We start from the raw sequence: 13,645 nt of genomic DNA on the forward strand, positions 1-13,645 counted from the left end.
TCATACCCATCTAGACAAAAAATGAATAATTTCAATATAAAGATATTTAAATTAGATTTTATTTGATAACCATTTCGATATTTTGTGGTGATAAAAATATTCCTGACCCCCCAAGACCTAGACCCGCTCTCTATGAGTGATTATTATTTACAATAAAAAAATATTTTTATTAGCTTTTATTTGATAACAATATCAAAAAAAATTATTTTTTACACCCCCCCCCTCTATCCCTACCCCCCAGACCAAGTCATACCCATCCAGACCAAGAATAAAGACTTTCAGTCAAACGATATGAAAATTAGCTTTTATTTGATACCCATATCAAAAAAATTTATTTTTTACACCCTCCCCCTCCATACACCCCCCACCCTCAGACCAAGTCATGCCCATCCAGACCTTTCAGTCAAAATTAAAATTAGCTTTTATTTGATACCCATATCGATATTTTGTGTTGATAAAAATATTTCTCACCCCCCCCCCCTTAAGAACTAGACCAGCCCATTATGGGGGAGAGATTGACTTCCAGTTGAATATATCTTTTGATTAGCTATCGATTGATACCCTATATTAGACATATCTTATTTCATAAGGCCAAAAAAAACAACATTAAAAATTAATGAATAATAATAAAATTAAAAAACGAAAACAAACCGCGTGGAAAACGCTTTTTTTAAAAAAATTCTTCTATATCATGGTTCAAACGTGATAATGACGTATAGTTCTTTATCCTTTAAAAAATTGTAATTTTAAAGGGATACCTTTAAATCCCGTGAAGATCCCTGATAGATATGGTCCCTTTATAAATTATGACATATGTATGATGAAAAAAACGTAAAGAATTGTTAAAAAATGGACCTAAATTTATAAATTATTTTTAAAAATACAAAAGAATTATCAAAAATGAGAAGAAAAAATATAAGAAATATAAATTGGAAAAGATACAAATAAAGTAAAGAAATCTTAAAAAGTTAGAAAAAAATAAGAAGAAATGACAAAAATAAATAAAAATTTTAAAAAAATTAAAAAAATTACGATTTTCCTTTTTTGAATGGGAATTTTCCTTTTTTGATTGACACTTTTCCTTTTCTTTTAAAATTTTCCTTTTTTGATCGGAATTTTTCCTTTCTTTTTGGGAATTTTCCTTTTTTGATTGACACTTATCCTTTTTTGTTTGGACCTTTTCCTTTTATGATTGAAACATTTCCTTTTTTGATTGGGAATTTTGCTTTTTTGAATGGGAAACCCTGTATTTCTTATAGTATTAGAACCATTTTCCTATTTATTATGTTTTAGTATGCAAAATATCAAAATAGCCAATTTGATTTAGTTGCATTTATTTAATTAATTATAATATCACCACCCATCCTTGAATATGATAGTAGGCTATTTTTTAAATTTCAAAATTACCAAATTTATGAAGTTTTAATTTTATATATTATTTATAAAATTTTGGCATTTGAGTATATTTTAAAGCATTAGTTTTCTTAGAGGAATAGTAAATTTTTAAGTAATAATATCCATATTATTTGGCTTTACAACTTGGGAGTATTATCAATTTCAATATTACAATATGTTTGCACAAATCTCATTTTTTTATTATATTTACGTTAATAATTACTAAAAATTTACTTTATTTGCTTTTAGAAATATAGTCCGTCCCAAAAAATTTTTAGTTATAATATTCTCTTAAATGAATCAACCCATATAATAGATAATTGAATAATGATAATCAAAGGTGACCAGGCAGCTAATTTAGAAAGGCATATTCAAAGGCATCATTCTAAAGAATATGAACCCATAACTACAAAAAAAATAAAGCTTTCCAAGCCTTCGAAATCAATATCAAAGCCTAGCCATAATATTTCTATTGAGCAAGCATTAAATTCTCTTATCAAAATTAAAATGGATAAAAACACATTAGTAAATTCGTGCACAGAACTTATTACTGTACATGGCCGGCCTTTAGCTTATTAGATGATTTAGCTTTTAAAAAAATTATCAACCCAATTATAACAGGACTTGGGGATAATTTTTTCTATAAATTCAGAAAATATAAGGAATAATATTAATAAAATGGCCAGCAAATGCCTTGCTAATATAAAAAAAAGAAATATTCAATAAAATGATTTCTGTAAAATTAGATATTGCAACAAGGTGTGACAGAGCTATTCTAGGCGTCAATATTCAATTTATATCTGATGGAAAAATACAATTACGATCAATATGCATGAGAGAACTTACTGAAAAGCATACCTCGAAAAATATCAAAAAAGTTATTTTAGAAATATTTAAAACACACAACATAGATATTAACAAGATATATCGCATAACTACTGATAATGCATTCAATATAGTTAAGTTAATCAAGCTATTAATGGAGCATGAAGATATTGACGACAAAGATATGATGTTATCTCATGAGAATAATTTATCAAATATTAGTAATATCGACGACATTGATGAAACTGATAATATTATATTAAGGATGACTGGAGCCTTCTTAGTTGGAGTTCGATGCGCCTCCCACACATTTCATTTGGCGATAAATGATTGCATCAAATTGTCACCTAATGAATTATTGATTATTAACAAAGCCAGATCATTGTGCAAAAAAATTCGCACACATATTTCATTAAATATCTTAACCCGTCTAAATCTTAAAACGCCCCTTATAGATTGCTGTACCAGGTGGAATTCCATCTATCTAATGCTTCTTTTATATTGACAAAAATTCTTCAAACTGAACAATTAACATTGGGCGATTTTTATGCTGCTTGGATAAATTGTCTAATAGAAACATAAAAGGTACAAACACCTTTTTCTCAGCACCTTTCAACATGTATCAAGGCAAGAGAGGCGAATATTAGAAATGATGCCTTTTGTGCAGCCTTATATATGGATCCACGTTATCAGATATTGCTGACAGAAGATGAAAAATTGACTGCCAAAGATCATTTAAATAAAACATGGAAAGCAATTCAGGTCCACATATTTTATTTAGCCTTATTTTGATTATTGTCCGGATTTATTTTAAAGGTTATTTTTCATTTAAAATATATAGGCCTTGAAAAATGATGATAGCCTATATTGCAATCTACCTCTAGCTCCAAAGATCATAAAACAGATGATGAATTAGAAAAGCTACTGATAGCCTGTGAGTCGGAATTTAAAAAAGCTACTTCAAATGCACACAAAGAACATAACATTAGAAATATTATTGAATCGTTTGAAGGTGTTGAAAGGATCGACAAAAAATCATCAGTTTTTATATTTTGGGAATCGAAAAAATTTGAAAATCCAGAATTGTATAAACTTGCTCTTATAGCACTGGCAGTTCCAGCAACCCAAGTTTCTGTGGAAAGGGCCTTTTCAGGGCTTAAATTTGTGTTATCACCTCAACGAACAAATATGAATCCATTTATATTAGAAAATATATTACTTATACGTTCAAATAATATATTTAAAAATGAGTTATTTTGAATCATATATTTTTTTTTATTCATAATTTATATATGTGTATAATAAAAAATAAATTAGTGATGGCAAAATTTTTAATAAATTTATAATTAAAATCATTATATGATAGTGTTGCTTCAATAAAAAAAAATTTCTAACCGTAATGAACCTTTATAAACCTTTATAATTAGCTGAACCGAACCCTTATAAATTTATTTTTAAGAACTAACCAGAACGTAACCATTATAATTTTTTGAACCGTAACCAAATTCGGGTCCCTGGATACGGCACTCTTGATTTTAAATATTTAATGGGAACTTTTTTAAAATTTTAAAAATCTGATTTGATCGGAAATATATTTCAGTTCCAGAGTACTTAAACTGTGAATTTCAAAGAAATTTGCCATGAAATTAAGAACTACTCTTAATTTATAGTAATTTGTATGGATATTTTATATAAAATGTACAAAATACAAAAAAATAAGTTTATGGCAGTAATTATGAAATTCATAGGGTAGATTGTATTATTAAACAGCTCGATTTAAAACGGCTAATTTAATATTTTAGCCAAAAATATTAACACAACCTGGATATTTTGCTCATAGATGGCAGAAAGGTTTGGACATTTATTAACAAAATCTCGAGGCTTGCATAACATTTTTTTACTGAAATATTGGGTTAGCCCTTTTTAAAAATATAACTTTAACAATACTAGGGTAAATACTTTACAAATGCAGAAATACATTTCCTGGTAAATCAGATTAAAAATAAATTTTTTAAATCGCCCTCGGAAAATAATTTAAAATCGGGTCAAATCCCCATGAATTCCATATCCAAATACAACAATATCATCAAAAATGAATATAAAAAAATACTAGAAATATTAAATTAAAATAAATAGGATTAAAAAAATTTAACGGTCTGGATCAAAGACAAATGACAAAGACCGAATCAGGTGGAATATGGTTGTTAAAAATCAGTTCCGCCCGGTCCGGTTGTCAATCATTTTGGTCCCAACAGTTTCACCAACTTATACAATTGTATATTTTTTTTGAATTATAACTTCAGCATAGGCCTTCCTAAAGAAAAAATCCAATTGTTGTTGCTTTTTTTCTTTTGTTTGAGCGCCTTTGAATATAGCATCGCAATTCGTATAAATAATTTCAACATTTTTATTGATTCGATGAGCAAAGTTGACCAACTTAACACAAATAAAAAGATCCCTCAAATCGGAAGTAGCGAATTCTAGTAACTTAATTATAAAATAAAAGAAGCTACCTAATAGTCAACCGTTGAATTCAAAAAATAAAATTTGCATATTGCTATTTGTATATTCTACAAATGTAATTAATATGTTTTATGATTTCTTAGTGTTGTAAACGAACGCATTCAAGTGAAAGCGCTCCTGAATATAAAAGTGAACGGAGTTCCTTTATACATTGATTTTATAGCTTTAAAACATACCAGCTAAAGTTTCAGCATTAAAAAGATTATCATTTTTAGTTGATGAAAATTACAATCTATGTCGATTGATATTTTTATGACATAATGTCCTTGGAAAAACTGTTTATTAAAAAAGAAAATTATGATATCGCAATAGTAAACCATGAAAAAGAACAGGTATTTTGATACAACTCGGTTTACAAACACTTCATATGTTTAAAAAAAATTAAAATTATCTTTTACTAAATCGTATTTGTCAAAGCTTTTAATGAGTGCTAAATTAGGTTCAGTGGTACTAGTAGAAGTGTTAACTTCAACGACGATTTTGTTTGTCCCAAATTCACTTTTCTTTAGACATATGCCCTTTCGATTTAAAATGATGATATTCTCCTCATCCGATAGATCGACTGCTATTTTTCTGCGATGATTATCATTTAACCACTCGTAACCTTAAAAGCGATTCAATAATTTTATCATCAAAGCTTATAAATATTTTTAAAGTAATTTATGAATCAAAATAAATTTTGCTTGTATGGTTCTGTAGATTTAAATTAAAATGTACTATGTATATTCAGTTCCTTGAAAACTTTGGAGAACTCTTCTAAATATTTTTTGCTTATTTTGTAGAATATATTAGATATTGTAAAAAGAATAGTGAGCCTCTTCAAGCTAAAAATGCTTGGGATGTCAATGCTCAGTTCTATAAAATATTTAATATGATTTATTCTTGTAAAGTACAAAATTTGCAACTAAGGAATCTAATGAAAATAAATTAAATTTAAAAAAGAAAAATGTTATACAGCAGCGATTTGTAAAAAGAATATGGCATATAAATACTGTTAGTTGGAAATATAAAAAAATAACAAAAGAAAATAAACCTAATGTTATATCCTTGGGTATTAAGTTTGAGTAGTTACTAGCTACCGAAAAGTTTGAATATCTGGGATGGGGGCCGCCGTTAAGATGTCCTGTTGAATAAGATAGTTCACTAGACCTTCTCTTTGGTTCGAGTGTTTTAGCGTGACCATTATTTATAAACAGATGTTCTGCGTTATTCGTATAATTGTTGGTTAATTTTTCATTGGGATGCCCATTTAAACTTTTATTATCATTCTCCTCATCCGAGGTGCAATATGCCAAATTAGTTTCGTAAGAAGTTGTCAATCCATTTTGAAACGTGTCTCCTTGATTCAAATTTGTGCGTTTAAAATTTGGTATCGTAATTTCAAATCACAAAGATTTTACAAGTTTGTTTTGATATGAATCAAAATGATATTTATTATAGATAAAACATTTTTTTTAAATAAGCAAAATTATCTTTTTTCATTCACCTTTTGTTTTAACGGACTTGTGGCTCAATTTATTTCTAAGCTTTAAGCGTTCATCATTGCTAATAGTAATAGCATCTAGAAGCCTTTTTTTTCTATCACTTTGATTTTTCACAATAATATAGGCAGCTAGACCACACAGAAAGGGGGACAAACTCAAAAGGACACAAATTATAATGTAACACATTTCATTGCCTTTGAAATAATCATAAGTTTGAACAAAATCACAGCTTTCAATATCATTTGTGGTAGTTGTAATTTGTTTGGGTTGCTTGCAAGGATTACCTTTTTGTGTTAGACGATTAACATATTATAAGAATTTAATCTATTTAGTTTAATTTTCTTAAATAAATAAATCCAAAAAAGATATAAATAAATTATAAAATATTAGAAAAATATAATATTTTACCATCTTTACTTGCCAATTTTTTAATTTCTAATTTTCTAATCAACGCTTTACTTAAAAATTCCCTTTACTCAATAACTCGTTTTACTCATGCATAATAATTTTTGATTTACCTTGCACCCAATGAAACACATCCTTTTGTATGGCACGAGGGGGTATATCGGTCACATTGAGAATAATGTCGGATAATCTTATACTCTTTATGAATGCTATTTCTTCTTTCGTAAAAATTCTAGCATAGTGTATTAACAAAGTAAATTAAATCTATTCCATAATCAGAATAGGCATATTGAAAATTAACTATAACTAGCATAATATAAATGATTCATGCAATACATATTAAAAATATGAATATATTAAACCCAGTTGCCAAATTTTCAAACCAAAATCTATCGGAATCACGAATCCTCTCGAATTGTGACTTGATAATCTTTTTGAACAAAGGACCTGGTCCTTCTAGGGGAGTGGTTTCTAAGAGACCCCCTGGATACACATCTACATTATTGAGATCTTGATTGTATATTTGTGAAAAGGCTTCTAGTAACTTTTTTGAAATAATTAAAAAAAAATAAAAATTTTAGGCAATCAACTAAAATAATTGTTTATTAAATTCACTGTATCGGCGTAAAACGACTCTCTGGGACAGTCTGCAATTTATTTTTTTGCTTGGGCCACTAAAAAAGATGTTGAAATTTTGAGGCCTGTAGCCGTATTGCCTAACTCTAGAAATTGAAGATTATTCTACCAACCATCTAATATTTCTTCATAATGAAAGTATTGCATGACTTTCCGAAATTGGGAAACATTCATTTTGAAGAAATAAATAATAGTAATTTTCTCCCTTTTTAAAATCACCTACTAATTTTTTATGATTTAAAAAAAATTCTTCTTATTAATAGCAATTTTTTTAAATAGTATATTTAAAATACCAACAGCTTTTCCTAAGTCTATATACATTTTTGCAACATTTTACGACATTATTGATTTCAATAACTTTACAATGGAAGATTAGTAATAACTTTTAATAATAACTAGCATTTATCGTCTTTTTATGCTACATACAGAAAATCCCATCATGAGGTGTATTTTTTTTACGAATATCGAGTATTTGATTGGATTAATTTCAATACTAGATTTATATAATTAACAGCATAATGGATATAATCAGCTTTGGCTCTATCTCCTTAATTTTTTAATGTAAACTCATTATAGACCTCGCTCATATTAGGAGCTTAGTCATATCAATACTTTGGCGATATTTTTTCTTGTTAATTTTGCATTTCTCTATTAATCATTGTATTTGATCCGTTTTGGAGGGAAATAATTTTGATGAGTTCAAAATCATGGATTATTTTTTTTTTATTTTCTTAAAATTATTAATTAACCAGATTATAATAATTAATCAATCCTTTTATATATTATATTTTAACTTTTAACTGTTATAAATTATAGCTGAATTTTTTTTTTTTGGATTTAAAGGTATTGATTGCGTCATAACTCCCCTCTCCATGATGGAAGCTTGTGTAAGATTACCCCAAAAATATAAAAAATGGTGTTTATTGTCATTATGTTTCTTCCTAATTCAATACAAAGCTAATTATTTATATAAAAAATATTTAAAAAAAAATTTATCATGATATAAGTCTATAATAGGGTCATGCATTGGATCTAATTTTTCAGGTGATAAAAAAATGAAATATCCTACTGATTTAACAACATTTCTAAGGATTCTGTGAAAAAATTATTGATTGAGGAAAAGGTACGATTCTATGGAAGGTATATGAGAATTATAAGCAGTATAGGAAGGTCAATTTTTTGGTTTCTTAATGAATATATATAAAAACATTTAGAAAGCAATATGATTCAAAATTTCCCGAGGTCCAAGTCAGAATAGAATATTTAAAATTAGACTCAATCTTAAAGTTAGACCGATTACAATGCACACAGAGCTCTAGTTTACAACCTCGGGTTCCTTCTCATATATTTCGGGATTAATCGCACTCCAATTTGTTATTCGAGGTAGCCCTAACGAGTCTCTGATTGTGTTATAATCCGCTAAACCGTTGTCACGACCCCTCATAATATTTAAAACGACTAAATCTTGTCTTGAAAATTCACGAGGTCCAAATAATTTTTCCCTATAATATTAAAAAATATTAAATTACTTCTGTAGTTTTTATTTTTATTAACCTTAAATCGCTAACTAAGATATGATCATCTCTTTCCGCTAATTGGGAACTCATTCCCATCAAAAGCTCTTCCATCCCGTAACGTTTGATGACGTCCTCGGCGTTCCACCAAGTATTGCACAAACGTAGAGCGTGGTATTTATCCTTATGTCCAAATTTTCTAAACTTGCACTTTTCATCTCTGATATATTAATATTAATGCATATAATATAAATTCACTAAATCTCTTACTTGATATACCCAAGAATTAAATGTATGAAATGATTAATTATTATTTTTAGATTCCTTTAAAATTATAATATAATAGGTCTTACCTGAGATATAATCCAGAAGGAATCAAGGAATGCCCATAACGAAAGGCGGTAGATTGAAATTCATGACTTATTCCAGGGTATAAGTCAGAGTTATAGCCTTTATAAGTTGATAATTCTTCTCCAATGAGAGCAGGTATATACTCATATACAATGATATTCTTAACGTTACAGAAATTATTATGTTATTATATGAATTCTGGTCAATAATTTTATGGACTAGAGTTTTTTATTATAAAAAATTATTAAATGATAAAATTATTATTTATGCCCACTAAAAACTTTATTAAATTATATATCTTTAACTTTATAAAATATTTTTTTACTTGTAATGTTGCTATGACCCACCTTCTGGAGGCAGAAAATATATCTTCATCCAACCAATTGGGATGCTGACTTTGAATATTTTTTGCAATAAAATTATGCCATTTTAAGAATAATATAGCAAAGGCTAATAAAGGTGGATTTTCGTTTACCCTTGGGTCACCTAGAACTTTTTTAAATATTATTTTGCAAGGTTTATTTTGAATGTATCTAAATATATTTGTTTTACTAAATGTTTCACTGATCGGTATTTCCTTCTTCAGATGAGGAGCATAAAAATTGAAGCTTGGAATACCTTTGGTATTTAATGTCGGAAGATTACCTCCATTAGAACTATCCAAGGTTCCATTATTCCAGGTTCTAAGAGCTTGTAACCAAACTAGCTTAGTACTATATATAAAACTACCCTCAATCCAACTCGTGACTTTATTCAGCTTTTGTAATATTTGAAAAAATAAGCAATGCAAAAATTATGATACACTATATTATGTCAATTAAGATATACTATAACATAAATGCCAAATTTGAACCTAGATATAAAATCGTAATTGAGGCTTATCAGTGGCATAGCAGGATTTTTCGGGGGAGTTTAATTTTTTAACCCCGTTTACCCGGCCTTCGGCCGAGTCTCTCCAATAAAAAATATTATATAATAGAGGTTATCCCGTAATTATTTTTATATCATCTTCGTTAAAGTTGGCTGAACAATTGGAAGTACTAATTCTAAAATATTTCAATATTTTGTTGCTTTATTAGTGTCTTACCTTAACTATCATGAGTAGTACTTTTGATTCCTCAATCTATGAGAACGACTAAAAGAAATGAGTTATAAACAAAATGAAACCTATTACGTCACACTTTATGAATGAAGTTAGCCAATTTTTGGAAAAATTTAAGTAGGGCTTTATTAGACTATTTTATCGTTTTATTCTGTTTGAAAGATGGTTTAAAGGAGAAAAGAATTATTGGTAAAAATAAAAAATTGTCAAAATTAGTATCATGCAAGAAAGGAGAATATAGATTTTATAACTTTCTGGGTTGCGTTAATATTTAGCATTTATTAATTCTTTAATCAATTTCGCCAGCAAAAAAAAAGCAACCATATTAAACCAAATAAAAACTATTATATCACACCTTAAGCGTAAAGTCATCTAAAGATATGGAAACATTATCTCTGATATTTACATCAATAATTAGTGCGTATTCGTTTAGATAGTTTAAAGAAAAAAATTATTGGAAAAATAAAAATTAATTGCCAAGATTGACATCATTTTAGAAGGAAAAGGATAGAGTATGTAAGACATAATTAGTAAACCTACTAATTCGTCAATAAAATAAAAACTACGACACGCCTTAGGCTGAGTCTTAGATATCGAATTTTAAAAACTGATTCAAAATACATTAAATAAAATAAAGTTTTACCCCGAATTAAAATATTTTTTCTTATAATCTTTACAGATGTTGCTTGTTCTTTTCTTTTCTTTTCTTTTTATTTAATAGATATTCTAACAATAGAAATTATATTATCAAATTCATAAATATCTAATTTGAACAATATAAATTATATTATTAAGATCATTTTCACGGGGGTTATGTGGGGGAAGGGTTAAACCTCACCCTTGTCTACACCACTGAGGCTTATATTAATTATAAAATTTGAAAAAAGATACAAAACGAATTAGAAAGTCTAAAATTAATTTTTTTCTAAATAAAAATTAACCCTCCATAGAATAGGTGAAAAAAAATATACCAAAAAATATTAAGCTACTAAAAGATCCCGGCAAAAATATTGAAATATTTTTGAGTAAACGTTTTTTAAATGACTGGAGTCTGCATAGTTCCACTTGTGCAAAAGAAGAGTTAATCAGTATTATCAATAAATCATGATTAGAATTTCGCTCTTTAGATTATTTTTTATAGCATACTATAAAATACATCCTATTTTTGACTTTTGGGTCGGGTCAGGAATATGGAATCAATCCTATGTTCAAGTTTAGTAAAATTTTTCGGGTTGGTTCCGGTCGTGAAAACCTTTATATGTCGGGCTGGGTAGGAAATATTTGTCTCTTGCAGGTCTCGACACTAGTTCGTTCATAAAATTTAATATGCCTCTATAAATCCATATAGAAAAATACTAAATATAAATAAAATTGAAGGCATTAGGCCCCAAAATAAAAATGGACCTTTGAGTGTTAAATATAAAAATTGTTTAAAAGAATTAAGAAGATGTGAATCGCAAGGGGGCCCACTTTTACAAGTATTCAGTAAAAAGTATTTATAGATATTTACCTGTTCTCTCGGACTATTAGGTGAACTTCCAGTATTCTTATCATATTCAGCTCTTGAAAAGGGCATATTCATGTCACTGCAATATGTAGCGTTTTGACACATCCTCACTGGTATATGATATATTTCGATAGGGCAGGAGTATTGATTCGTCATCATTATTTCGTAGGCTACTAGTTGACCTTTTTATAAATTTAAATAAAAGAAATTTATCGTACATCTGTCGAAATATGTATTATATACTATATATGTGGTGAGTTAATCCAGAATTCTCCTGCGATGATTCGAAATCTTTTAATTTTAAACCATTTACTGAAGATAATTTTTAATTTGAAAAAATTGATTTTACCGGAAATGGATTCCAACAGGCTTAAGGTATTAATCCTGTAAATTCTAGACGTAAATTTAAACTAATATTAATTTATATATTTTTTTATAATAACTAATAATTTTCCAAATTTAAAACTCAAGTAGCATGCAATATTGTAAAACAAAATTAAAAAATGAGACACGCATGTATTTAAAACAAAAATAAATACACTAATATATTTAAAAAATATTAAGAACAGACAGTGTTTCAGTTCCTACGAAATTTAGGTTGTCTCGGAACATTGTGATTAAGCCAATTGTATATTTAAAGATTCATCAACTTCAACATGATATTTAACAATTAAAAATCGTCTCGATAAATTGTTTTAAATTAAGAGATTAAGAATCACCATGGATTCCAGATTAGTTCTTATTCTAAATTAAATTACCACATGTACATTAACATGTATGATTAATATATTATGATACCATTTTATACAAAAGTTTCTCTCTAAAGCATAATGTTTAATAAATCGTTATCATAAAAAAATCTATATTTTAAAATATAGAGTAATGAAGCAAATTCACGATTTAATCAACCTATTTAAAAATCTAATTATATAAAATAATTTAAAGTAAAAATTTTTAAGTGGTTGGCATACCAAAAAAGGCAAAAAGAGCTGTTAAGTTTCTTTCATTTTTTAACCCGTCCACTCCTTTGAAAATGATATCACTAACCAGTTGGGGATTAGGTCTATCTTCGCCTGGAATCTGATAAACTCCGTCTGCATAAGCTGGCGGGCTTAATCGAGTTAATTTTGAATCTTATTTTATTCAAGAATTTAATTTATAAATTTATATTTTTCTAACTTTTATTACATGTCAATAATACATTTCTTTTATTCTATAATTTCAATTTACTGCTAGTGACTACTAAAATTGCCCGGATATTTTTATAATATAATTTTTAATTTTTATAAGTAATATAAGTAATAATGGCGATTTAAAAAAAATATATTTAGGGCCCAGCCCGGATCGGGTATATTTTATATGGCCCGGCCCGTGCAGGTTTCTGACATACATATCAAAAAAAAATTTCGCCAACCAATGAGCACATGAGTCTTGAAATTCTATCCTTTAAAAATATATTAAAATTTTTTAATCAAAAGTATGCTTCAAGAAAATTAAATTTTTTTTGTTCGATGGCTCATGTGTGAATTTTATATCATAAAATCATCTATTAATATTTTTATATATTATATTTTATCATGATTAAAAATTAAGGGTGTCGGGCCGAATAAGACATTTATATCAATTAAATATAAAAATTGGCATTTAATCAAACATTTACCATCAAATATTATGCTTCATTTTAAATAAATTTAAAAAATAATTTACCAAAAAGTATATCATATACATTACATTCGATATATCTTATAGCCAGCCCCAATTTGACGCAAGATATAATGTTTTTAGTAATTTATAGATTTTATAAGAATTTTTACGAAATCCGGTCTGTTTAACCCGATTTCCCCTATAACCATCTTACTATTATAATTAAAAAAATACAATTACGCATTATTAAATCTTCTCA

At 27.5% G+C, this 13,645-nt stretch overlaps 1 protein-coding gene across 6 annotated transcripts in view; it reads right to left on the minus strand.

Annotated features, from left to right (window-relative positions):
- LOC135922763 (dual oxidase-like) overlaps positions 1 to 13,645 on the minus strand; it is a 45,541-nt gene that overhangs the window by 16,472 nt on the left and 15,424 nt on the right. For 3 of the 6 annotated variants that reach the window (XM_065457217.1, XM_065457218.1, XM_065457216.1), the window contains exons 3-15: positions 12,714 to 12,875; positions 11,746 to 11,924; positions 9,686 to 9,890; positions 9,459 to 9,625; positions 9,136 to 9,293; positions 8,823 to 9,002; positions 8,596 to 8,770; positions 6,995 to 7,176; positions 6,746 to 6,864; positions 6,230 to 6,511; positions 5,777 to 6,082; positions 5,142 to 5,347; positions 4,519 to 4,707 (exon numbers count right to left, since the gene is read on the minus strand). In XM_065457217.1, coding sequence (XP_065313289.1) covers positions 4,519 to 4,707; positions 5,142 to 5,347; positions 5,777 to 6,082; positions 6,230 to 6,511; positions 6,746 to 6,864; positions 6,995 to 7,176; positions 8,596 to 8,770; positions 8,823 to 9,002; positions 9,136 to 9,293; positions 9,459 to 9,625; positions 9,686 to 9,890; positions 11,746 to 11,924; positions 12,714 to 12,875 — 2,510 coding nt within the window. Of the gene's footprint in view, positions 1 to 4,518; positions 4,708 to 5,141; positions 5,348 to 5,776; positions 6,083 to 6,229; positions 6,512 to 6,745; positions 6,865 to 6,994; positions 7,177 to 8,595; positions 8,771 to 8,822; positions 9,003 to 9,135; positions 9,294 to 9,458; positions 9,626 to 9,685; positions 9,891 to 11,745; positions 11,925 to 11,985; positions 11,990 to 12,713; positions 12,876 to 13,645 lie in introns of those variants that run through there. The other 3 variants (XM_065457220.1, XM_065457221.1, XM_065457219.1) reach the window with 3 other exon arrangements.

This window comes from Gordionus sp. m RMFG-2023, chromosome 1 (genome assembly GCF_954871325.1).
Source record: "Gordionus sp. m RMFG-2023 chromosome 1, tfGorSpeb1-WG-v2, whole genome shotgun sequence".
NCBI lineage: Eukaryota > Metazoa > Nematomorpha > Gordioida > Chordodea > Parachordodidae > Gordionus > Gordionus sp. m RMFG-2023.